This window comes from Manis javanica, chromosome 10, assembly GCF_040802235.1.
Source record: "Manis javanica isolate MJ-LG chromosome 10, MJ_LKY, whole genome shotgun sequence".
Classification (NCBI taxonomy): domain Eukaryota; kingdom Metazoa; phylum Chordata; class Mammalia; order Pholidota; family Manidae; genus Manis; species Manis javanica.
In genome coordinates, this window is record NC_133165.1 from 51799389 (window position 1) to 51826708 (window position 27320).

The 27320-nt window shown below is 43.8% G+C and overlaps 1 protein-coding gene across 30 annotated transcripts in view; it reads right to left on the bottom strand.

Annotated features, from left to right (window-relative positions):
* The window catches only part of LOC108388231 (uncharacterized), a 139531-nt gene that overhangs the window by 56580 nt on the left and 55631 nt on the right, over positions 1-27320 (bottom strand). For 9 of the 30 annotated variants that reach the window (XR_012122275.1, XR_012122277.1, XR_012122276.1 and 6 more), the window contains one exon: positions 16889-26967. The exons of 6 other annotated variants lie outside the window; for them this stretch is intronic. Coding sequence is in view for 14 of the 24 variants with exons in the window: in XM_073215440.1 (XP_073071541.1) it covers positions 16504-16729 (226 nt within the window). In the remaining 10 variants the exon portion in view is untranslated. 15 more of the 30 variants (XM_073215440.1, XM_073215441.1, XM_073215443.1 and 12 more) reach the window with 3 other exon arrangements.

Here is a 27320-nt window from a genome sequence, read left to right on the forward strand (position 1 = left end):
AGGTAAATTAGTTCAACCATTGTGGAAAGCAGTATGGAGGTTCCTCAAAAAGCTCAAAATAGAAACAACATTTGACCTAGGAATTCCACTTCTAGGAATTTACCCTAAGAATACAGCAGCCCAGTTTGAAAAAGAGAGATGCACCCCTATGTTTATCACAGCACTATTTACAATAGCCAAGAATTGGAAGCAACCTAAGTGTCCATCAGTACGTAGATGAATGGATAAAGATGTGGTACATATACACAATGGAATGTTATTCAGCCATAAGAAGAAAACAAATCCTACCATTTGCAACAACATGGATGGAGCTAGAGGGTATTATGCTCAGTGAAATAAGCCAAGCAGAGAAAGAGAAATACCAAATAATTTCACTCATCTGTGGAGTATAAGAACAAAGGAAAAACTGAAGGAACAAAACAGCAGCAGAATCACAGAACCCAAGAATGGACTATCAGTTACCAAAGGGAAAGGGACTGGGGAGGATGGGTAGGTAGGGAGGAATAAGGGGTGGAGAAGAAAGGGGGTGTTATGATTAGCATGCATAATGGTGGGGGTGGGAGAAAGGGGAGGGCTGTACAACACAGAGAAGACAAGTAGTGATTCTACAACATTTTGCTATGCTGATGGACAGTGAATGTAAAGGGGTTTGTGGGGGGGGACCTGGTATAGGGGAGAGCCTAGTAAACATAATATTCTTCATGTAAATGTAGATTAATGATAACAAAAGAAAAAAGAAAGAAAAGGGGGATTACTCCCTAAGAGGATAAAACTAACTGTAAATCAACGATTAATGAATGCTTTAAATATCCTTAATTTTGATCACTTAAAGGGTGTCAGATGATTGGCTATGGAGGTACATTTTTCTGATAATATTCCTTTCTCTTAAAAAAAAAATAACAAAGCAGTTCCTGTGTGGTGATCTCCAATAAGTTCTTCACAATGGTATAAAGGGCATATCAAAGTATGGGCAAAGGGTTTGTTTGTGTTTATACAGAGGATCAAAGCCTAATTTGGCTACCCAGAAAATGAATTAAGATACAATATGAAGAAGAACTTCCAACATCAACAACCTCTGGAAGAGTCATTCCAGAAGATGATCATCAAAAAACTTCAACAAAGATCCTGGCGCTTTGGCAGTTGTAGCTGCATTCATCCCACCGGTTCCTGGACTTGCCACTGGAATGAAGAAGGAGATATCTAAGCTGGCCTGTGCATACAGTAAAACAACAAATTTGACTGGATCTATATTGTTGGAACTCAACCAAGAATTAGGAGAAGTACAAGTTGCAGCGCTCCAAAATCTTGCGACTAGAGACTATCTACTATTAAAAGAACATATGGGATGTGAACAGTTCCCAGGAATGTGTTGTTTTAATTTGGCTGATTTTTCTCAAACTATTCAAATTCAGTTAGACAATATCCATCATATCATTGATAAGTTTTCACAAATGCCTAGGGTGCCTAACTGGTTTTCTTGGTTTCACTGGATATGGCTGGTAATTGTAGGTCCGCTTGGGTTATGTAGCTGTATTCCTATTATGTTAATGTGTGTACGCAATTTAATTAGTGGTTTAAAACCTATACCTGCTTATGTTACTCTACAAGAAGATATGTCAAAGAAATAATCAATCTTCCCATGTTTTCTTCCGTCTGCTACTTCTAAAGCTTTTCTTCTTCCTTCCTAATTACAATCCTTAAATAGAATTCATGCCTCATATCAAAATTACTGAGTATCATAATTCTTCCAAGTGGTAAAGATAACTCAAGACAAATGCTGGGCATAGAAGCCACAGGGCATAAATATGCAAAGAAGTAAAAAGCTAACCTTTTCAAACAATATGGCTTCTCTCTCACTTACCAACTTTACATCTCCCTGTATGGCCCCGGAAGATGACTGGTTAGCCAGAGATGGGTAAGATTCCTCAAGGGAGGAACAACCTAAGACAGGCACAGTCGCAGGGGGGCCATCAGGTGAGAAATTGGGGATCAACAGAGGTGAGGCTTAGAACCTCACCTCCCCTGTTTTGAGAGAAATCTTCTGCATCCGTGGATGTTTTGTTGCCCTTGTCTAGCTTGGATTAATACTTAGTCTATAGGCACACACCTAATCATCTACATTTGCCCTCTTACAGCACTAAACTATGTTTTCTACCTTTATCTTGCATCTACCTACCACTTCAGCATTTTATTAAAAATTAATAATAATAATAATAATAAAGGGAGAAATGTGGGGTTCACATATAAATCAAGTATAAAAATCAAACAAATAATCATATTTGACCTGATTGTTTATAGTTCATGATGCGTGATCAAAACCAAAAGTTTCTGTGATGACTGCCCTTGCACTGTTCACCATGTAAGAACTTATTCACTATGTAAGAACTTGTTCTTTATACTTCAGAAGATTGTGGACTGTTGAGAATTAGGCTTGGGGTTGATTAATGATTGTGCATTGAGTCCCCTATACAGAATTTTATTGTTGTTAACAACCAGTTGATCAATAAATATGAGAGATGCCCTCTCAAAAAATAAATAAATAAATAAATAAAAGAAATACCATTTCCCCCAGGAATTCCACTTCTAGGAATTTACCCTAAGAATGCAGCACTACAGTTTGAAAAAGACAGATGCACCCCTATGTTTATCACTGCACTATTTACAATAGTCAAGATATGGAAGCAACCTAAATGTCCATCATAGATGAATGGATAAAGAAGATGTGGTACATATACACAATGGAATATTACTCAGTCATAAGAAGACAACAGATCCTACCTTTCGCAACAACATGGATGGAGCTAGAGGGTATTATGCTCAGTGATATAACCCAGGCGGAGTAAGACAAGGACCAAATGATTTCACTCATATGTGGAGTATAAGAACAAAGGAAAACTGAAGGAACAAAACAGCAGCAGAATCACAGAACCCAAGAATGGACTAATTGTTACCAAAGGGAAAGGCACTGAGGAGGATGGGAGGGAAGGGAGGGATAAGGGCAGGGAAAAAGAAAGAGGGCATTACGATTAGCATGTATAGTGCATGGGGGCCACAGGGAGGGCTGTGCAACACAGAGAAGACAAGTAGTGATTTCACAGCATCTTACTATGCAGATGGACAGTGACTGTGGAGGGGTATGTGGGTGGACTTGGTGATGGGGGGAGCCTAGTAAACACAATGTTCTTCAGGTAATTGCAGATAAATGATACCAAAATAAAAATCGAAATTAAAATTTTAAAAAAGAGCTCATGCACCTCAACAAAAAGCAAATAATCCAATTAAAAAATGGGCAGAGGAGCTGAATAAACACTTCTCCAAAGAAGAAATTCAGATTGCCAACAGACACATGTAAAGATGCTCCACATCGCTAGTTACCAGAGAAATGCAAATTAAAACCACAATGAGATATCACCTCATACCAGTAAGGATGGCTACCATCCAAAAGACAAACAACAACAAATGTTGGCAAGGTTGTGGAGAAAGGGGAACCCTCCCACACTGCTGGTGGGAATGTAAATTAGTTCAACCATTGTGGAGAGCAGTATGGAGGTTCCTCAGAATGCTCAAAATAGAAGTACCATTTGACCCAGGAATTCTACTTCTAGGAATTTACCCTAAGAATGAAGCAGCCCAGTTTGAAAAAGACATATGCACCCCTATGTTTACCGCAGCACTATTTACAATAGCCAAGAAATGGAAGCAACCTAACTGTCCATCATAGATGAATGGATAAAGATGTACATATACACAATGGAATATTATTCAGCCATAAGGAGAAAACAAATCCTACCATTTGCAACAACATGGATGGAGCTAGAGGGTATTATGCTCAGTGAAATAAGCCAAGCGGAGTAAGACAAGTACCAAATGATTTCACTCATATGTAGAGTATAAGAGCAAAGAAAAACTGAAGGAACAAAACAGCAGCAGAATCATAGAACCGAAGAATGGACTAACAGTTACCAAGGGGAAAGAAACTGGGGAGGATGGGTGGGCAGGGAGGGATAAGGGCGGGGAAGAAGAAAGGGGGTATTACGATTAGTATGTATAATGTGGGTGGTGGGGAAATGGGGAGGGCTGTGCAACACAGAGAAGACAGGTAGTGATTCTACAACATCTTACTATGCTGATGGACACTGACTGTAATGGGGTTTGTGGGGGGGGACTTGAAAGGGGGAGCCTAGTAAACATAATGTTCTTCATGTAATTGTAGATTGATGATAACAAAATAAAAAAAATAAAAAAATTTAAAAACCATACTAATTTCTCTGGCCACAATCTAAGTTCTCTGTAGATTTAGAGCTTATGGTGCACATAAGCCCCCTTATAATATCTTCCTTATAATATAAACCCTGAAAACAGTTACAAAGTCTCTCCTTACTTGGCCTTCCCGTTTCCAATATAAAGGAGGTCTGATGAGTTCAAGAAGGCACCACAGTAATTGTTTCGGTAAGAGACATTCAAGGTAGTCATCCACCACTGCCATGGCTGGAAAGTACCAATGGTCTTACAATTAAGTTTTCAGGTGAGTGAGACACAGGGCAAGAGATGTTTTTTGGTTTGGGGAGGAGGGGGTTAGGGCAAAAAAAGCCCAAGAGCTGTAGATAAGCAAATTCAAAAGGGAAGTAGTAATTGTAGAGCCTCTCTGACCAAACTGTGAAATTCCACAGCAAGAAATTCTAAGGTACAATGAGAAGAGCCAGAGAGGACATGGTTCAGAGTTTAAAATCTCCCAAAATTATATGTAAAGTATTGACTATAAATACTATGTTAAGGGAGAATTTCTACCATTTACTGTTTTCAAAGAGGTGCAGAACCCCAGAAAGGATAAGAATTACTGCTACAGTGACTTGTCTGCCTTCCAGAGAAAAAGTAATGGTATAAAAGAGAAAATCAGGGCAGCCAACTTTAGAAACAAAATGTTACAACAAACTGTATAAACTCAACTACCAATATAAAAATAACAACCATTTGCTGAGGCAAATTTAGGGCAATTTCCTATAAACAATGATAAGAAATGTTGAGCAATGGTTCATGGTGCCAGAAAACATATCTAAGGGCCAGATGATAGAATGGGGATCCAGACATTCAGGAGAAGCTGGCTCCAAACCACCATGGAAAAAAAAGTAGGTCCACCCCACAGCTTTAAGTAGTCCAACACAGCTTTGTAAGCACCAAGGCATGGTGCTTTTCTCTTTGGCATTCAGGATTCTTGGGCCTTGGGAATATTTGAAAATTTGACCAAGAAAGGATAAAAAATATTCCCAAAGCTTTTTCCATGGCTTTATATCACAGAACCACTCTAGGGAGAGAATGCCACAAGTTTACAAAGTTCTGGTGAGCCTAGAAATTATGTATGTAAAAACAAATACTGGACCCTTTACTCAAAATAAGACATTGCCCACTGTTGGGTTAATTAATAGATCATCCAAAAACTTGCCCCTGGGAAGTACGTTTAAAGCAAAGACCTTACTCTTGAGCCTACGTTAAAGGTTTGGTCCCAAGCCTCTTGCTAATCCCTATGGCAGGATTAGCAGCATCCTGGGCATCACTGGGGAGCTTGTTAAAAATGCAGAATCACAGGCTCTGGCCCTACTGACTCAATCTGCATTTTAACCAGATCTCCAGGTGATTTCTGTGCACACCAAAGCTGGGAAGCACTGCTCCAGGTACTCCTACCATAGAAATATACACGAATGAGGCTATTTATCAAGTTATGGGGAATTTAAGAAGCATAACTGCAGAAGGCTGAGACACTGGCCCTACTGCCAAGGATTTTGACTGGTAGATTTGTTGTAGCTGAGGTGGTCAACATCTGAACAAGTAATTTTTCTTTTACATCTTCTTTTTCTAAACCCAAGAATAAAAAAAATACATACAAGATCCACTTACACATTGGTAGATGTTCTAGACATAAACAAGCTAAAAACAGATGACACAAAAGAGTGATACAATTGGATGAATAGCCAGCCCGATTTCTCAATGCTGTTGTTTAAGAAGATCTGTGTCCCTTGATCAAGGTAACTCTGAGCAAAGACAGCCTGGAGTGATTCACATAATTTCTCTCTGTTGCACACATACCACTAAAAAAACAAAAAGAACAAAAATGAAAACCCACAACTCAAGTGTCATCTAAGATGTCCAAAAAACAAAAAACAGAAGACTAAATCAAATCTAAGATTTCCAAATACTATATCCTCATGCACTTTGACGATAATCATCATCCCTTATATCCTTATGACCTATAAAGCATAAAATACTTCTTCATACATGATTCCTCATTTAATTCTCATAACCCTCAGGGAAGGTGGAGAGAAAAGGAAAGGTGAAGAGGTCTGTGGGTCATGCAGCTTACAAATAGCAGAGCCAGGCCACAGTTCAGGTGTCTTAAGTCCTGGACCAAAACTTCACTAGACCCACTAAGCCCTGAGATCTGGGAAAGCTCTGTTGGCCTCTCCTTCACTGAGATTCAACATAAGGAGGCAATAACCAGTATTACTAACTTCATTTTTATATAACAAAACAGTCATATAATGCAATGACTTAACTCAAAACCACCAAGCAAATCGATGGCAGAGTAGCAGCACAATTTAACACTCCAGTGACCAGACTGAGCTGCCTTTCTCCTTGTAGGCTACAGAGATAGACCTTTAGAAATACTTGTGTGCTTTACCAGGTCATATAACATTCTCACAGAGGAAAATGGGCTTCCAAAAGATGAAGAAGTTACTTAAGGTCACACTGCAATCAATGACAAGACTGAAGTAGTAACATGCCAAGCACAGATTTCCAGGAATGGGCTCTAACCACAGTGCTCTTTTTACAAAACTTCAAGAAGCTCAACTGTGGGTGAAATTTTATCTTCCATAATAAATGCTTTCCATTTTCTCATTTAGAGTTAGCGTACTCGAGAAGGGAGAAAATAAGATTCAGGGAGCATTAACTTTTTACAGTCAGCCTCACAATCAAGTCCTGGCTCTGCCATTCCTAGGAGAGCTCAGACAAGTCACTTAATCTGAGCCTCTGTTCACCAGCACACTAGAGATGTCACTGCTATCTGTCCTGGTAAGGAACTGAGAGAATTAAACAAGATAATGTAGGCAAATCCTTGATATAGTACCAGACACACAGGAGAATCCTATAATAATATTAGCAATGAGATTCCTCTAACATGACTTGATAAAGAGTAAGCCCATCAACTATACTGATGAAACTGCAGAATAGAGGAGTTACTATCAATCCATTATCTGCTAAGAAAAAAACCAATTTTGCCAATAAGGAGTCTATTGGCCAAAAGTAACTTACTTCCCCCTGACAGACATGACCATCTATCAGCAGCAAGTGTCCTGTAACAGCTTTTGCACAATGAGTGGGACAACTTTACAACCATCCGAGGCTTGCTAAATGCTTAAAGAAATCTTAGGTAACATTCCTGACCCTAACACCAGGAGGAACCAGTTATAAACCAATACAAACAAGCAAACAGGCACATTAAAATTTCAAAGATAAGCGAATCTTATAAACCCTGTACCCAAACTGGATAAACCACATCTTTCCCACTGTTGCCTGCTTTGTGTTAATTTACCATATAAATATTGTCACCAAAATTGCTTGGACTGAAAAACTATTATTATTTTCCCCACTCTGGAGAATAAGCTATGCAGCTTTTATGTGCACTGACTAAACTGTTTTCCATGGTCTGAAAATGTCCTCACTTAATCATTAACTGATTCTTAATACTCACTGTGCCTGAAGTTATGCCCCAGTGCAAGTCATAAAACATTTTTTTTATACTCATGACCTCCTAGTGCACATTCTGAACTCTGTAATGACTGAGGCCACTCTGACTTTTCTTTTTTATTCTCTGAAAAGATTAATCAAGATGATAGCCATCCCCTTGGTAATGGGCAATCAAATCAGGTACATTCTTTTAATGTGGACAAGAAGTCTTTCAAGTGAAACAGAGGAGCTAAGAATTCCTTGGCATTCACTGGTCAACGGACAGCTAGAACATCAATGGACTCTGACTTTGAGAACTAAGTAAGAATTGGCACCATTAATTGCAAATATTGCTTTCAAGTGCCAAAAGGAAAATTCAAGTTTTTAACAGCATTTCCCTCAATTCATCAACATTAACACATATGGTTGAAGCTTTACTGCTACACAAGGATTTCAGGAAAAAAAAAGCCTATTGAACAAAATGTGCTATGAAAAGGAGTAAAGTCCTTCTTTTTAAAGATAAAGGTTGAAACCCATGTTCCTCCTGACCATTTGCATGATACAAACATCAACTTCATAGCAGCTTTATTCATAATCACCAAAACGTGGAAACAACCCAAATATCCATCAACTGATGAATGGATATACAAGATGTGCTTGATCCTTAAAATAGAACACATATTATTTAACCATAAAAGGAAATGAAGTTTGATTCACACAACAACATGGATGAACTATGAAAACATTATGCTCAGTGAAATAAGCCAGTTACAAAAAGCCAAAGTCATTTACAAGAATTGTCCAAAACAGGCTGATTCAGAGACAGAAAGTAGATTGTGGTTGCCAAGGATTTGGGGCAGGGGGCAATGGAGCCTATCTCCTAATAGATACGGGATTTCTTTTTAGAGTGATGAAAACATTCTTAAATTACAGAGGGCTAATGGTTGCACAACCCTGTGAATATACTAAAAACCACTGAATTGTACACTTTAAAAGGATGAATTTTATGGTATGTGAATTATATCTCAATAAAGCTGTAATTTTTCTAAACATGCACACACACCCCTAAAAAAATAGAGGTGGCATTTTGATTTTCCAGAAATCAAAAGTCATTTGAAATTTTAAGTGATGAAGCAAACCCCCTTAAAGGCAAATCTGATCATGTCACCATGCTTTGCATAAGTCTTAGGATAATACCCAAAATGCTCAATATGGCTTTGAAGGCCCTACACGATTCGTCCACTCTGCATCCACAGCCTCACCTCAGACACTCTCTACCAACCGTAACACAGGCCACTCACTGTTATAACACTGCACCCTTTCTCTTTCTGGAAGGCTCTTTTTCCATAGCTCTCTCATCACATTTGTTCTGTCCTCTACAGTTTCTACCACCTAACCTGCTCCCTCTCACCTGGTTAATTCAACCTAACCCTAAATATTTCTTCAAGTGTGTTTTCCTTGAACTTGCAGACTGGGTTTGTCCCCCTACTCTGTTCGAATACCCTCTCATACATCCCACATATCTCCTCAGTAACATTTATGGCCACTGAGTTGAGTAACAGTAGGTACATAATTGCAAGTGCAGGGTCTATCCTCTCAGGTAGACAGAAAGTTTCGTAACGGTGGGGATAATGACTGACTTCCATGCCTAGCACAGATATAGAACAATCCATGTTTGTCACATGAATTATTGTAAAAATCGCATGCAGTCTAACAGATAAAATTTGGAGTTTCTAGCAAATTTCTGGAGGGAACACAAAGATATCCACAGAGATGGCTGTCACTGGGTTTGTCTATTTCTAAAACTCCACAGTCTTTGTAAGACCTTGCTGAAACTCTCAGTGGTGCAACTTATAGGTACCCAGCCACCACAAGGTTACGTTACCACAAGCAAGCACCAAAGAAAGACACTGACTGAGCACCTATCTTCCCCCAGGCACTCGGCCAAGTGCATCATTTCATTTGCCACCTCACAACTTCTGAATAAATGGGAAGCCTGGGGTGTCTAAGCACTTCCAGCTGATTTGAGTTCCTGTCCTAGGTGCAGGTTGTTTTATAAGAGTTTCTTTCAAAGAGGCTTCCCTTCACTTCACTCTACTCAGTGTGTCTGTCTTTTGGAAAGAAACGATTCACTTTTGGAAAAGAAAGCAGTACTATTCTGCCCAATTAAACTGGATGTGTTTAGAGAAAAGAAAATCTAATGTAGATAGCAACTGAATTACTACATGTGAGGGTTTCTCAACTTGAGTACCAACACTGGGGCTGGGTAACTGTCCGGGGCACACACCATAGGATATTTAGCAGTCTCCCTGGCCTCTACCCACCAGATGTCAGTAGCAGTCCCCCCAGCTGTGACACCCCCCCCAAACAATCCGGACATGCAAAATATCCCCTGGGGAGCAAAACTGCCACTGCTTGAGAACCCCTCTGTGGTGTATGCAGAAAACTTCACTAGTATTTCCAAACAATCCCAACTTAACAGTGGTCTAGGGAAAATCAAAGATGGACTCACTGGTCTCCATCTTTATACTCAAGGAAGGAAAAAATTTACACTCCAGAGGAAGGAAAAAAATCAGAAATCAAGGGAAACAAGTAATGGGATTATAATATTGGCCAGGATATCAGGCCTTAAATAGGCAGTCACCTTGCCCTTAAAATGAGATGCTGATAGAAAAATCAATGCAAGAACCCCTGCAACCATTTGGCCCCCCTGGTGTTACCTCTCTCTGGACAATGCAGCTTAAATGAAAAGCTATAATGAGCTCATAGCACTGGGTAGACTGTCTGTAGGCGCCCATGCACTTTCAAGCAGGTCTTTGAATGTGTGCTCCTCAAAGATAACAGAGACAAAGGTGCCACAACAAGAACAAAGTATCATGCCTATTACACGTTCACATGGGAAGGACTGTGTGCCAGCCCTACTGTAGAGCTGGACTCCTCAGCTAGAGACTTCAGTGTGTAAAAAACTGTGGTCGTAGCATCTTCCTTTAAAGCTCACTTGAATTTTCTTTAATCTAATTAAGTAAGGAAGTCTTTAAAATAGCAAATTTTAATCAAACTAGTTATGCCACACAGTCACCTGCTGATACAAACTCCCATACCTTGCCCTATGCATCTCTTCCAGTTGGCTGAGTTATATCCTTTGTAATAAACCAGTAAACACAAGTAAAGTGTTTTCCTAAGCCCTGTTGAATCATTCCAGCAAATTATCTAACCTAAGGGGGGCTGCTGTGAGAACCCCAGAATTTGTAACTCAGCATGGGTGGTCTGCGGACCTGCCCCTGCAGCTGGTATCTCGATTGTGAATGCAATCTTGTAGGTTGGAGCCTTTAAACCTTTGGACTGACATTAACTCTGGGTAGTGAGAAAATAGAACTGACTTGTAGGGCACCCAGTTGGTGTCAGAGAATTGGCTGGTGTCAGAAAAAAGACACCATAGGTAAGCACTTTTTTACAATGTTAAATGTGACCAAAGCATGCACACACTGGAGGAAGGCCAGAACTTTGAGCAGTTGTCCCATCCTTGTGTAACTCACAAACTGCAAATACTCCAACTAGTGCTTTTGCACCCAGTAACAGAGCTCCAGTGCCTGTGCAGAGGTCCACTAGGTGGGGGCAGTGTCCTATTAAGAAGGCAGCCTATTTTCACAGCCCCTCAGTCAACACAAAGTGTCCTAGAAAGGACATCGTGAAACACAGCAGAAAAAAGCCTGGGTCTTGAAACCAAACAGAGCTGGGTTCAAAACCTGCCATCTATTAACTGGGCTCTTGGGCAAATTTCCTCTCTTACCCTCAATCTTTTATCTGTAAAATGGGATGTACCACCTACCTCCAAGAGTTGTCAGGAGGATTAAAGGGGATAATATATTTCAAGTGCCTGGACACAGTGGAAACACCGTTAACTTGATTTCCTTCCCCTTGCCATCCAAGATCCACAAAGGACAGAGAAATGAAGTTCAAGGGAATACCTAAATAACCACGCTGTAGGTCTGAGCACCTGGCCATCTCAAAAGAAATATGTAAACCAAAGACCTGTGGCATTTAGGACCACTCAGAACAATCAGAAAGGCTCCAGTGATGGGGTCCATGAACACGGAATCTTTTCTACTATAGAGGGTGGTGAGACCAAACACTGATCTTGACAGCTAAGGATTCAAAAATTCCATTCTAAGTTCTGCCATGCAATTTGATCAGTCGGAAGTAGGGCAGGGATATAGGACAGGCATGATGATTAACTTTTCCTGCCTACGATTAAAAATGCTGTGATATAAATAGTATAGTAAGAACAGGAGGGACTCCATCTTAAGGCTAAGATCCCATTTTTAAAAAGGAAGGGAGTTAGGAGGCAAGATTCCTAACATACTTTATGGGAACGAGCCAATAACCAACCCTATCTTAAGGCAGGGCAAGCAGTCCTAAATGACATGTCCTTACTGCATGAGGGCAACCACTATCCTGGAGAAGAACAGGCCTAAGAATTCCTTGTGTTAAGTTCATCTTACAGAATATCTAGAGGACTGACTGTGGATGATGACACAATGTCTCTTACCTGAGAGAGACATCATGAGACCATACGTCAAGCCTACACCCCCGGCCCACTACCCTCCCACCGCCCTTTGACCCATTCCTGAAAGCCTTAAAAGAATCCCAGCTTTTAAGTGCGACTACTCTCTGAGGTTGCCCCTTTCTTCAAATGCGTACTTTTTGCCTTAAATAAGGCCTTCTCAGGTCTTAACTTTTTACATTTTGTCTCTGTACTCTTCCAGTGGTAAGTGTCTTTGTTACTTCACTGTTTCATTCTATTTTGTAGACTTATACACTAATCTATTACTCTGTTCTACTTCATACAAGTAGAGAAGGGCTACTGAGATCTCTGATGTGGGCCTGCAAGTTCCCATCACCTGGGTGACCGAGACAGGATTGCACCTGTACATTCATGCTCTTTAGTAACCTGCATGAAAGTCTTTCTTTTCCTTTGGCAAGTTCTCAGAACATAATCTCACTCCATCCAGTGCTCTACGGCTCCTCCAAATCCTGGAGTGGTAGGGGCTCACTTCACATGCCATCAGATTCAAGTGTCACCCTGGATGCCAGATGACCCTGGCTTTAGGAGTTGGCAAGGGATCTGCACTATGCTGAAAAGGAGTTCAATAAGCTTACCTTTACTCCCTTTGCTCAAGGAAGCTCTCTGCTGCCTGCACGGCTGCTGCATTCACCACTACTCTCGCTTTAATGAATTCCTTCCTAACCTACACTTGTCTGACCTGTTTGAGAATTCCTTCTCATTCAAAGTCCAGAACTCTCCCTGTCCAGGTTGAGGTTTCACCTAATGCACAAGGAGAGACCTCCCCATATGCAGCTCCTGACAAGTCCACAAACTTAATCATTAACACCTTCTCGCATCTAAGCACAGCACAGAAGAAAATATTCAAACCATTATTTTTCTACAAATGATATAAGCATAAACCAACAACCTCTTTATGTGAGATCCGCTATGATTTAATAAATTATTGGCAAACTTCATTTTAAATACTCACTAGTATTTCATAATCCTAAAATTTTAACAAAGATTCTAAATAACAGTCTTTTGCTGGAAGTTACCAGGGTTCCCTAGGGCAACTTCAAAGGGAAACATAAAGGTCTGTGGTATATCCAGCCAAAGAGAGAGATTCTAGTGTTCCATGAAACTGAAGCAAACACTTGTTTAGGGTTTCAACACAGGTCATAAGGAAGGAAAGAAACCCTTTCAAAATCTCTTTGTTATTCAGCTGCAAAGGCCTCCAGACTCAGGAAGGCAGACTCAGTTCAGAGGAGGACACGAATCCATCAGTGTCCATCTGCCTAGGTGGCGGACTCACCCTGAGCACTGTTAACTCATGCAAGTTCACCTCCACAAGGTGAATGGGGAATGACGGAACAGGAGACCAAATGTGTCCTTTAGCATGACCTCTGACCTCTGGCTGAGATGTCCAAGTATTTTTTCATTTGGTTGGGGGAAAAAAAAACATATCTTCTCAATTACATCTTAAATCCACTTCACTTGTGGCATAGCACAGTTCTGAGCTTACATAAGAAGGTAAAAGAATGTCAGATACTGAAATTGTAAGTTACACTTACTAATTTCAGGTGTTGAATCTTATCTGTGCTTTTAAAAAACCTTGCAGAATCACCTGGAGAAATTGTGCTGGCAAGGTTCCAAGGAGTTCTGTAACAATTCTTTTTTCATATCATCAATTGAGAAGCTGTTGAATGACTGTTATTATCAAGAACCAGTTAGTGGGGCCTAAAAGTCCTTTCACGTTCCAATAGCTCTATAATGGTCCATTTTGACTTTAAGTACCAGGTGCAATGTATTGAAAATACTAGATTCAAAGTTTCTGTTGTTTTCCTTTAAAAAGTGACATCTATTTTCTCACTTCCTGGCCTTATTTCTTCCCAATGAGCCAATTACCCACACTTTGCAACATGGATTAAGAATGTGCTGTGGATTAAGGAAGCTGAAAATCTCTGTGGGGAAAACCCTTTTCTGTAAAGGGCCACATAATAAATATTTTAGGCTTAGCAGGTCATAAAGTAGCAATTATGCAACTCTGCCATTGTAGCCTGGAAGCACCCACAGACAATAGGTAAATTGTGGTGGCTCTGTTCCAATAAAACTTTCTCTGTGGACACTGAAATTTCCTAAAAGAAGTTTTCACATTATAAAATACAATATATTTTTGGCAACCATTTAAAAATGTAAAACTATTCTTAATTCCCAGGCTATAAAAAAGTCAGAGTACCCAATGTGGCCCCCAAAATAGATCCCTGCTCTAAGAGTGGCCCTTCTTGCTTCCTGCTTGCCCAAACTGAAATATAGTCCCAGTTTTCAAACTAGCTCATCAAACCAAATTATTTAAATGACATTACTACTATAGTTTCAGAGCTGCTTTAGCTCAAAAAAAAGCCTTGCATCGCCAGGCCATAGTAACTAAATAGGAATTTTTAGTGAATAAACATTGCCCAAGATCTCTTTTAACCACAGAATCTTCCACCATCATTTCTTAATAAAATAACTGTAATGAAAACTTGTGCTAAGTATGGTTCAATCAAGTCTATAACCCTAGTTTCATGCAACTCCTAAGGAACCAGATGTGGCTGGTTATGGAACCCACACACCAAAATGAATACCAGAAGACTGTATATAAAACTATGAATTTGAAGGAGGCAAAAATAAGTTCTTTCACAAGCAACACAGTTTATCAGGCAAACCCAGGATCCTGGAATATAAAGCAGATTAACAAATCATCAACTCAGCCACTTGACAGAGAGGACAGTCTCATTCACTTTATCTCACTGTGGTTCCTATGCAAACACTGCTTTTGTTCACTTTAATATTTCTTCATGGACAATATTTTCATAATTCTATCATCTCAAAATGTCTGGATGATTATTCAAAGGAAAAGAGCCAAACTCGCTATAATTCTACATAGGCGCCATAAAAACCAAATTTCTTAAACAGGTTTTCAACTTTAAAATCACAAGTGTTATAATAAACACCTACAGCTAGGAGACTCAAGCTGTAATTCCATGTCAGTGGAAGTAAACCTTTTTATCCTATCCAAAAGCTTATCTCTACCAACTGTTGAAACTGATTATTTCGAATTCACTGTTCTACATCATCATCCCCATTCCATAGGGATATGTAACATTTTGGTAAATGTACATTATCGCTACAGTACTTTAAAGTTGTTTCTCTAAGAATAACTGATTAGTGTAAATTATTAATCCATAGCAAAGAATGTGGTTTTACAACTTCAGATCTCCGACCAACTTTATGAACATGCCTAATATCCTAGGAGCGACTGACTACCTAACAAATTGCAACAGCTGTGGAACTACACAAAAACTTATGGAAACTTATGATTTACTTTAAAAGGAGTAAAAGGGCCAGTATAAATATTTGCTAAATAAAAACTAAATGCTACTTTTCTGAATGAACTGTTTTATCTCCTTATGTAGTTATTCATTAAAACATATGGAATCAACCTGGTGTAAAACACCTGGCATAATGAAAAAGTGTAACATAGGAAAATGAGAAATGTGCAAATGATGAGAAACAAGAGGGGTAATTAGCTCCTACCCTCTGGAGAGACAAAATGTATTATAAATGCTAACTATTATAAGCCAACAGTTAGCAGAGTTCAAAAGCCTCTGGATGATTTGAAAGCCTCAATGAATGTAGTATTAACTGCAAGCTTCATTATGATCAAATATGAAATACCTTCCTCTTCATTCTACAGCTAACCTACACCCACTCCTTTCAGTGATACAAAACTAAGCTCACGAAAAGACTACTTAAACCGGTCACATCACGTCGCTCGTGATTCACAACTATACAACTCCTAAAAGAATTCACTTCTGCCCAATTATGTTTCAAAAACCCTTCCAGTAAAAGCTTGCATCATCTGCCTTCTTATCACATCTTTCTGGCCAGATACGAACACCAAAGTTTAGAGACTTCTCTTACGCAGGAGGGGAAGCTTCGGTAAGACGGGAGTGAGGACCTGTCAAACATTTTTTAAGTGCCTAGGGAAAATGTCACCAGAGTAAGCCCTGAGTTACATGGCTCACGACACACGATTAAATTTCTTTATGACCCTTTGTATGTTCATAGATTCAACCAAACAAAAAGAGGGAAGGGCTCTCCTCTTTTTCTCGGGGGAGGGAGTGGGGGAGTGACGAATGTTGTCTGGGTAACGCGTTTGGTCTAGTTTATCTCAGGCCGCGGTGCCAGAAGGGTACCTGTCGCCACGCGCCGGCCCCGAAGTTCCTCCGTCCTGCTGTTGGGAGCCGACGCCGAGGTGGCCAAGCGTCTGCAGTCACGGCCTAGGACCCGGGAACAATGCGGAGCTCCGGGGCGCCCACGCTCGGGCCCGGGGAGGGGGAAGGGGAGACCGTTCTCTGCCCGCGTCGGGAACAAAAGGCGCCGCGGGGCCCGGGCTGGGCGCCAGGGGTCTCGGGCCGGCATCGGGCGGGGGAGACGCAGGGAAAACTTTGAGGGGCCGGGGGACGGGGAGAGGGCCCTGGGGCGCTCTCGCCGCAACGCCCCGCACGATAGCCGGGCCGAGCAAGGGAAGACGGGCCGCCACGCCCCCGCCCCCGCCCCCGCCCGTCGGCCCGACCATACCTGGTGGTTCTCCTTCCTGCCGCCCGGACCGCTGGTCATATCCACGTATCGGGAGCGGGTGAGCGGGCTCCGCAGCGTCCACATCCTCCGCGCCAGCCACACGGACGCCAGGCTCAGGCACAGCCAGCCCTCCAACAGGGGGCCGCGGCCGCTCGCTGCGATCACCGCCGGCGCAGGGGCGAGGAGGAGGCGCCGCCGCCTCCGGCCGCCGCCCGAGCTCGAACCATCGCGGCCAACTTGCCCATCCAGCCCCGTCAGGGCCGAGGCAGGGGGTGGGGAAGAGCGGACGGCGCACCGCCTTCCCGCCCGCGGAACCCCGCCGCCGCCAGCGTCAGTTTCCACCTGGAGCAGTTAACCGATGGCTGGGGCGCGTTCTCTCCGGGCGCGCTCCCTCCACCCTGTGAGCGGGCGCAGGAGGCCGGACGAGGGGAGCGCGCATGCGCTGGGTGCGCGTCCCCGCCTCGGACTGCGGCCGCGCCTAATCGCGGAGGGGATTTTATCAATTGTTTTATGGCAGGGGCTGAAACAGGGACCATTGGTGTAGTCAGGGTAGGGTGAGGGCTTCTAGAAAAAGACCCCTACCAAAACTCCGTACTAAACAATTAAGCAAAGTCAGAGTCACATTAATTCTCTAAAGTAAAAATATCAAACTAGGAATAATAAGCATTCTTCAGTGAAGATTAGTTAAAACTAAAGCCAGGAATAATCTGGCCTGGAATGTTTGAACATCCCCCAGATAAGAAAGTACCTCAGCATAGCCCATGTCTGCGTTGTGTCAATTAAATGAGGCTATTGTAAATTTTACTTTAGCCTGCCAAAAGGCCCCGCTTATCTTCTTTAACTTTGCCCAGATGCTGCTTTTCCTCCTCCAGCCCTAATCAAGTAATATATAACCTGGGCAATTAATATAGCAGGCAGGCCCAGCCGTAAACAACATAGTGAAGGGCAGGGTCTTGCCAATGGGTTTCAGCCCTGGGCAAGCTCACTATGGATTCAATGTGACCAAAGAAGTTGACAGCAAAACGTTCTTGGGGTGTAATGGTTATACCCAGCTTTATTTCCAGGTGGCAGGTCAGTCACTAGAATCCCATTCACTCAGTGAGTCTGCATGCAGCAAGCAGATCTCTGCCTCTGGGCCTCTATGCCTGCACAGCCATCACACACAGCTGTCCCACACAGCTGTCCTCTGGGCCTCTGTCTTGGGCACTGCCACCACTCCGGCCTCTGCACTGCTCTCCTGCTGCCTTGCAGCCCTGCCACCGTGTCACACCCAGAGCACTGGGCAGAGCTCTTTGTATAAACTCAACCGCCATGTATTGCTGACAGGTGTGCAGTGAGCTAGTCAGCCAGAGCCAGGTGAGAATCCTGGCCACAGGAAATCTCATTTTATCCACAGGCAGGAAGGATTCCACCTTAAAGATAAGATTGCATTTTAACACCCAAGAAGTTAAGAAGATTCTTAACTTACTATTTAACAGACAATAAATAACTCAGCCCATCTTTAGAGCAAGACAGGCAGCCTTGATTGATATGCTCCCAAACCAAGTGTGTGGAAGTTGGGGTTCCTATGGCCAGGATCCTCACTGAACTTAAACCACCTGTTGATGTAACTGGCCTGTTGCTAGGCTGCCGCTTCCACACCTTTAGGCAATAAGCTATTATTGCGCTATATAGAGAGCTCGGCCCAGTCCTCTGGGCGGAGGCAGCACCGCTAGTGCTTGACGTACCACGAGAGAACAAGCCAGGTAATAAACCCTTTCACCCCAAAGAACATTTTTCTGTCATTTTCTTTGGTCACACTGAATCCATAGTGAACTTGCCTGGGGCTGAAACCCATTGGCAAGACAATTGGCGAAAGTCGGCAGGGTTCACAGTTGACTAAGGAAAAACACAGGCTGCCCCTATGGGAGGGGTACTTCAGCGGGCTGCCCCTGTGAATGGGGAAACAGTGGATTGTCCCCCAATGGATATGTGGTCTGAGGTGGCTTGGCTCCTAGAGGACAGGGCCCCACCCCAGGACTGAAGGCAAGTGGAGGTGACACCTTGAGGCAGTAGGGGTGGCTCTTGATATAGTAAGCAGATCCTTTGAGAAGCAGAGTGACCGGGAGGCAGCAGGGACTGGGGGTTGGCTGTTTCCCACAGTCTCAAAAAGGTCTACAGAGGAGACCCAAGAAATGGCAGTGCAAGAACACGAGCTGCAAACTTCAGTAGATTCCCTGAGGAGGGAAATGGCATTGATGCAAGAGGTGGCATGAGAAAGCGAGCTGCAGACTTCTGTGGATGCCCTGAGGAGTGAAATGGTATTGATAAGGGAGGAGGTGGCACGAGAACACGAGCTGCAAACCTCTGTGGATTCCCTGAGGAAGGAGATGGCCTTGATGTGGGAGGCAGCACGAGAGCGCTGGCAGCAAGGTGCCATTGGAGACAAGACGGCAGCGCTGCCAGGTGTTCTGAAGGAGGAAGAGGCCATCAAGGAAAAAGACGAACTCCTGAGGGAAGCACAGGCGGAGGTGGAACGAGAACATCAGCTGCGAAGCATTGAGCTGAAGGTAAGAGACCTTCTAAAGACTGAGGTAGCATTGCTGCGAGGCACAGTAGAAAAGGTAAAGGTTGTAGCAGAGAAGGCACTCGGGGGAGGGGAAAAAAAGGTGCCATCAGCCCCAGAAATGGAGGAGCTGGAGAAGGATGAAGGGGTGGTGCCAGAGGCACTGATGCCTCCTGTACTGAAAGCATGCCCAGTGGTTGTAAAGAAAGACCCAGCAGCTGAAAGTTCCCCAAGGAGAGGAGCAGCCCCCTCCCCAGGTCCTGGAGCACTCTATGGTCTGCCCCTATACTCAAGCTGAGCTAGTGGATTTGGGCTCCCGGTTTAGGCAGAAGCCTTCAGAGTCAATATCAGCTTGGCCCCTGCCTTCGGAATCAATATCAACTTAGCTCCTGCGTCTGTGGGACTTAGGGGTGGATGGAATTGTTCTGTCGGGATCAGAGATGGGAAGCTGTCTTCCCTGACACTACAGCCTGCCTTGAGGCAGCGATTACAAAATGCACACCAGACCCCAGGGAGTCACTCCCTCCTCGATTGGCTTATGGGCACTTCTTGCTGTGTGACCCAATCCAGGTGATCTGCCATCCTCTCCTGTTAGATGGCCAACATATGCTGAACTCCAACAGGTGCTGCAAGAGCTAGGCATAAGAAATGACATCTATAGTCCAGAGAATTATAATCCAGATGAAGAGATTTTCACTACTGGGATGAGAAATTTTGTACTTCTAATGGCTCCTACATCCCTCTTTGGGTCTCAAGTGGCCAATCTCTCCCCTCACTTAGGGCAGCCCATAAGCGAGGTGACACATACAGTAGCAGACTTAGGAGAGGCAGAAGCAATGAGAATCCGGAAAGAAATAAGACCTGTTACTCACAAGAATTTACAGGGCCCTATGAAGGTTACGAGGACCCAGATGTGGGTTGATTCAATACGGGCAGGAGCAGATGGAAGTAAATTAGATGGGAAGTCAAATAGGATCTTACTAGAGCTATGGCAACAGCTGAAACCAGAGCAGCAGTTCCACCCATTAAGACCAAAGAGGCAGAGGTCAGAGACAAAGCCATGAGTCCAGCCTGTGTGTTTGCAAGAATTCCTGCTGGGAACGAACCAACCTCACTTGAGCCCACACAGGAAGGTGATTGGGGAACATGGTTTGAGGGAAAGGTCAAGGCATCTGCCCTGAGAGACCATGGGGAGACCAGAGGCCACATGTTGAAACAGCTATCCATTGGTCCCCAGTGAACATACAACATGTCCTGGCTCTGGTGGACACAAGGGCTGAATGTTCACTGATTCATGGTAACCCTGAGTGGTTCCCTGGGACCCCCACTATCATAGATGGATAAGGGGGGAAGGCTATCAGAGTTAAAAAAAAAAAAAAAAAGCCCAAATCTCTTCAGGAATAAGGTGTCTACCCCCAAAAGAGTATACTGTGTATATATCTCCTATTCCTGAGTATATTTTGGGGATTAATATCCTGCAGGGTCTATGGTTGCAGACCACTGCAGGTGAGTTCAGACTGAGAGTACGTGTGGTGAAGGCAGTCCTGAGGAGACATGCTAGGCACCTGCCCATAGCTTTGCCTGTGCCTCAGCGGGTGACTAATAACACAGTACAAACTGCCTGGAGGGCATAAAGAGATTGGAGAAACTCTCCATGAGCTGGAAAAGGTGGGTATTATAAAGCTCACCCATAGTCCTTTCAATTCCCCAGTGTGGCCTGTAAAAAAGTCAGATGGCTCCTGGCATATGACTGTGTATTACAGAGAACTGAATAAAGTCATACCCCCTATGCATGCTGCTGTCCCCTCTATTGCAGGCCTAATGGATACCCTCAGCCATGAACTAGGAACATACCATTATGTGGTAGATCTTGCTAATGCCTTTTCCATTGACATTGAGCAGGAAAGTCAGGCACAGTTTACCTTCACGTGGGAAGGATGGCAATGGACTTTGACCATCCTCCCACAGGGATACTTCCATAGCCCCACCATCTGTCATGGACTTGTAGCCCAGGACATGGCTACATGGGAGAAACCACCAACAGGGCAGCTGTACCATTATATTGATGATGTCATGCTCACATCCGATTCTCTTTCAGATCTAGAAGGTACAGCACCTAGACTGCTGCAACATTTACAGAAGAAAGGATGGGCTGTGAACAGCACCAAGGTTCATGGACCTGGTTTGTCTGTTAAATTCTTGGGGGTCATCTGTCCAGGTAAGACTAAAGTCATACCAGCAGCAGTTATAGACAAAGTCCAGGCCTTTCCTACCCCCACAACTGTAGCATCGCTGCAGGAGTTTCTGGGTCTTCTAGGCTACTGGAGAGTGTTTATACCACACTTGGCACAAATTCTGAAGCCCTTACACTGGTTGGTATGAAAGGGCGTCAGGTGGGACTGGGATGAGACATGTGCATCTGCCTTTACTACAGCAAAATGGGCAGTCAAGGCCATGTAGGCCTTGAGTGTGATAGACCCATCAAGGCCCTGTGAGCTGAATGTTCATGTCATTGAAGATGGTTATGGCTGGGGTCTCTGGCAATGGCTTGAACGAACTCGCCAACCTGTTGGGTTCTGGTCACAACTCTGGAAAGGGGCAGAGGTATGATACACTTTGATAGAAAAACAACTGACTGCTGTGTATCACATCTTACTGGCTATAGAACCCATCACTGGAATGGCCCCGATAAAGGTAATAACCACCTATCCCATCTTGGGGTGGGTATGAGATGACCCAAAAGCCAAGGAGTGGTGTGGCACAAACACCCACACTAGCCAAGTGGGGTGCTTACCTATAGCAGTATAGTGCTCTCTCTAGCAGCCCCTTGAGTGAAGACCTCCAGTTCTTGTTGGGGCCAGTGACATATAGTAGTGAAAAACAGGAAGAACTTGCTTTTGAACCATTAGTAGCAGAGAGTCCCTATTGGGAGGGAAGAGCCCCTAAGACCGAAGATGCATGGTACACAGATGGCTCCAGCCGTGGGCAGCCCCCAAAATGGAGGGCCATAGCTTTCCATCCTAAGACTGAGACAATATGGATGGAAGATGGTTAGGGGAAGAGCAGTCAATGGGCAGAGTTGCGGTCTGTGTGGCTTGTGATCAGCCAGTAGCCCTCCCCTATAGTTGTCTGCACTGACAGCTGGGCTGTCTCGGGGCTTGACCCTGTGGCTATTAACCTGGTACCATGCCAAGTGGCTGGTTGGTCACTGACCCCTTTGGGGGCAAGAATTATGGCAAGACTTATGGGCCTGCAGTCAGACTAAAATAATTACAGTATACCATGTGACAGGTAATTTGCCACTGGCATCCCCAGGAAATAAGGCAGATAAATTGGCCCAAATATGTTGGTTAGAAGGAAAGCCTGCCTCTGATGTAGCCCAATGGCTACATCAGCATTTGTTGCATGTGGGGCAAAAGACAATGTGGGCTCTAGCCCGTTGGTGGGGCTTGCCTATGACCTTCGAAGAAGTTAGTAGAGCCTGGCAGGAGTGTGTTGTGTGCTCCAAAAGGGACTTATACCAAGTTCCACAGCAACATGGAACAATATCTAAGGAGCCTATACCCCTTGTCAGGTGTCAGATAGACTATATTGGGCCTTTCTGTGTCAGAAGGATATCAGTATGCAATGACTTGTGTGGACACAGCTACTGGACTTCTGGTTGCTTTTCCTACCGGTTGTGCAGACCAGCATGCAACCTTAAAAGGCCTGTCACGTCTCTTTGCTGCCTATGGCCAAACACAGGTGATTGAGAGTGATCAGGGCACCCATTTTACTGGACATACACTGCAAGAATGGGTACAACAGCTGGGAATCAAGTGGAAGTTTCATGTGCCATACAATCCTACCTCAGCAGGCATGATAGAGAGGCACAATGGCTTGTTAAAATCCGGACTAAAGTCAGATACCAATAGTCTGCAGGGATGGTCAGTCCGCTTATGGACTGTGCTATGGCATTTGAATGAGACCCCAAATGGGAGCTCTGAGCCCCATAGACATGTTAACACATATGGCTGCCTCCCCTATACAACTGCAAGTACAAACCAAGGAAGAATCACTGAAGCCGAGGTTTGGCCACCAGAATAACATCTTGCTGCCAACACCAAGTGCACTGAACCCCGGAGACTCCACTGAGTGGACATGGCCTTGGACCTTTCAACACATGGACCAACGATGGCTGGCTCTCCTGGCACCTTGGGGACAAGACCTGGAAGCTGGCCTCCTGTGTATTCCTGGAATAACAGCAGAGTGGCCGCCAAAGGTTACAGTAGTATATCCTGGATGGCCAGAAGGTAAGAGCATTTTACCGGGGAGTTTTGTTTTATTATGGCCAGTGCATGCACCTCCAGTAGCACTATATATAGACCCTTCAGTAACCCCCACGGGGAAAGGAGTAAAAGTATGGTATACTAGACCTGGAAGGGATTCCCTTCCTGCTACAGTCCTATCACAGGACCACTCTCTTGCATGCATCCTACCTGATGGACAAGATTTACCTATGTTGGTGACATTAAAACATGTGTCCTATCACCCCTAAAGTCTTTGTGGATTGGGAACGTCCTCTAGCTTGAGGATTATAATTTTTGTTATTAGGAACGTCCTCTGGCTTGAGGATTGTTATAATTTTTGTATCAAAATCTTGCTGTATCTTAATTTTTATTATCTCTAAGTTGTTGCTACCCTCTGTTGTTATTGTGGAATCTGGTTACAGTGCTCCAGCTTTCTCGAACAGGGATCACTGTGGAAGATTGAAAGCGTGTACATTATAAGGCCAGAATCCTGGAGGGGTGGAGTGTGGGGAAGTTGGGGTTCCTATGGCCAGGAACCTCACTGAACTTAAAGCACCTGTTGATGTAACTGGCCTGTTGCTGGGCTGCTGCTTCCACACCTTTAGGCAATAAGCTATTACTGCACTATATAGAGAGCTCAGCCCAGTGCTCTGGGCAGAGGCAGAGACACTAGTGCTCGACCTACCGCCACAGGAGAACAAGCCAGGTAATAAACCCTTTCACACCAAAGAACGATTTGCTGTCAATTTCTCTGGTCACCCTGAATCCATAGTGAACTTGCCAGGGGCTGAAACCCATTGGCAAGACACCAAGAAATTGCTATTCTGAGAAAGAATCAAAGCAGTAAATTTCTTATGTTAACTCTGCAAAATAGTCCGGAAAACTGATAAGAAACTTAGTGTCTCTTCAAAGATAAACATTTAGAGACCATTTGGTGGGTCTGCATCCCTTGCTCTTTGTCTCTCAACCGCCTATAAATCCCCTAGACAACACACCACTAGGGGCTCTCTTGTTCCCTCCTGCCGCGAGCCAGGAGCTCTGTCCTTTCACTGTATGTCTCAATCAAAGTCTCCCTGGCTTACCTTGACTGTTTGCCAAGTTCATTCTTCAACTCCGCAGACAAGAACCACCGCATCAGGGCAATCACTTCCAAAGCCTCCGAGTCCCTTCAATGTGGTGTCCTTAGCATTTCTGTTCTTTCCTTGCCTTAGTCGTTGCCCCTGGGCCCCTCATCCTGACCCCCGCGGGCTTTCACCCAGTTGTGCAGATAGACGCCCGGGGATGAGAAGGGGCAGTTTAATCCTTCCTTCTGCATGTCCAGCCACTCATAACAAGTTCTTGCTAGAGACTGACGCTGATGGGGCTTAACTGTCACCAGGTATGGGGAAGGTGGGGTTCCCATTTCCTATGGCCAGGATCCTCAGTGAACTTAAACCACCTGATGATGTAACTGCCTGTTGCTGGGCTGCCGCTTCCACACCTTTAGGTAATAAGCCAGTATTGTGCTATACAGAGAGCTCGGCCCAGTGCTCTGGGCTGAGGCAGACACGCTAGTGCTCCAACGACTGCGGGGAGAACAAGCCAGGTAATAAAATCTTGCACCTCAAAGAACATTTTGCTGTCAATTTCTTGGTCACATTGAATCCATAGCCAACTTGCCCAGGGCTGAAACCCATTGGCAAGACACAGGGTCAGCTGCACAGCTTCCCATTTACATGTAGAACTGACGAGCCAGACCCCCCACACACACCCTAAGGCCTCCACCCAGTTTGGCAGGAGCCGCAAAGCAGACAGGAATCTATAGGGGGAAAGGCTGTTCCCCGGCCTCTCCCTTCCTCCCCACCGCGTTCCCCAAGTTGCTGCCTACATGTTTCTAAGAGGCATCAGCTGAAAGCTCTGCTTGTGTTGGAAGCCACTGCAGCTGGGGCACCTGCACACATTGTTTTGCTGTATTGACAACCCTGCCGAAGAACAAAGACCCCGAATTAGAGTCCCTTGCTGCTTGTTTCCTTGAGGTAACATACGAAGTTGGAACCAACACCCTCAAAGCAAACTGAGCGCTGGGAACAGTATTTACTGGGAGGTTGCTTTGATCATTTATAGCGCAGGGAGACCTAGAAGTGTTTCAAAACCGAAGGGTTACTCTGTGTTCCTGTGTCTGATATTCTTCCTGCTGCTACCCAAGTTGCAACTAAGGAGTAACATGTTTTCATGAGTTCTCTAGCTTTAACACCTTCAGGGGTTTGTTTAGAGAATGCCTTTAATTAAACTGCACTAGAAATGATGTAAATATATCTTAGTTCAAGAGAAATATGCCTATCCGTTAGCTCCAATATTGCACTTCAGCGATTGTCATTTATGAAACAGGTGTGGTGATCCACTGATGAGGAACAAAAGCATTCCTTAACACAAACATTTTCATTAGCTTCTAAGAATCTCAGCCTGGCACCTTTCGCTGACAGGGACGTCTGTTGCCTAATGTGACTAGGGTGTAACAACAAAAAAAGGTGGGGTGGGGAGAGGGGAGGATACTTTGTGTTCTCTCCAGTTGATTCCCTGACTGCTTCCTACCAAAACCCCAAAGAGCCTGAACTTTACTAAAGCTAGTTCAAGCCACAAATGCTCTTGGCCAAAATCATCGAGAGGGAATTATATTAGCAAGTCTATATATAACATTGCTTACCATTTCACCTCTCCCTCCTGTCTCTTGGGATCAGTGTCAGATAAAGCAGTTCTGGACCAAGAGAAAACTTTCATCTTCTTAGGGGGTATGGGGTGGGGAGAGAGGTGAAAGCAGCAAGAAGACAATAATTAATTTCTGCAAGCAAAGGTGACATAAAGGTATGTCCCCCAGCTATAGAGTAAACCTGCTCTGAGACTGCAAAATGTGTCAGATGAATAAGAAGAAACTAGATGGCTGCTGAAGTCTGAAGAATTGGGGGTCAGTTAACTCACCAAGCGTAGCATCTAAAAGAAGCAGATTTCTGCTTTACACCTGAGCAGCTGGCCTGGAAAAATAAATCCTACACTTAAAATACTCTATGATCATCACAGAATACTCAAATACATGTTATTTATACTTAGCAAGCACAGAAAGAAATCAAAGCACAGCGTGGCCAAACGATTTGCCTAAAGGTAGCAGAGCAAATTCAATAGCAGACCTTTTCATAGAACCTGGTATCCCAGCTCGTGGTCCTTCGATCCATCTAAGAAGCCTTGCTGTCTCTCTCTTCTCAGAGAGCCTTCTGAATTACAAATGAGGAGGAAGGAAAACAGCAAGAGTAAATACACTAAGCAGAAGTTCAGGTTGCCCTCGGGGACTGCCCTCTTTCTTCATCTACTAGAATGTCACTACTATATATTAAAACTTCACTTATCCATAATGGAGAGAGGAAGAGGCACAGATAACACAAGAAGCCCAATATGAGCCCATATCCTTTCTAACGTGGCTTTGAAATGCAGGCTGTCATATTCAAAAGACACAAAATGACACCCTCTGTGTTCTTCTCACTGTCCTCTGACCAGGAGCTCAGTTGTGTCTAGCTTGGGTCAGAGCTCTAGGGAAAGGTCTGAAATCTTGACTGGATCATATTCCTAT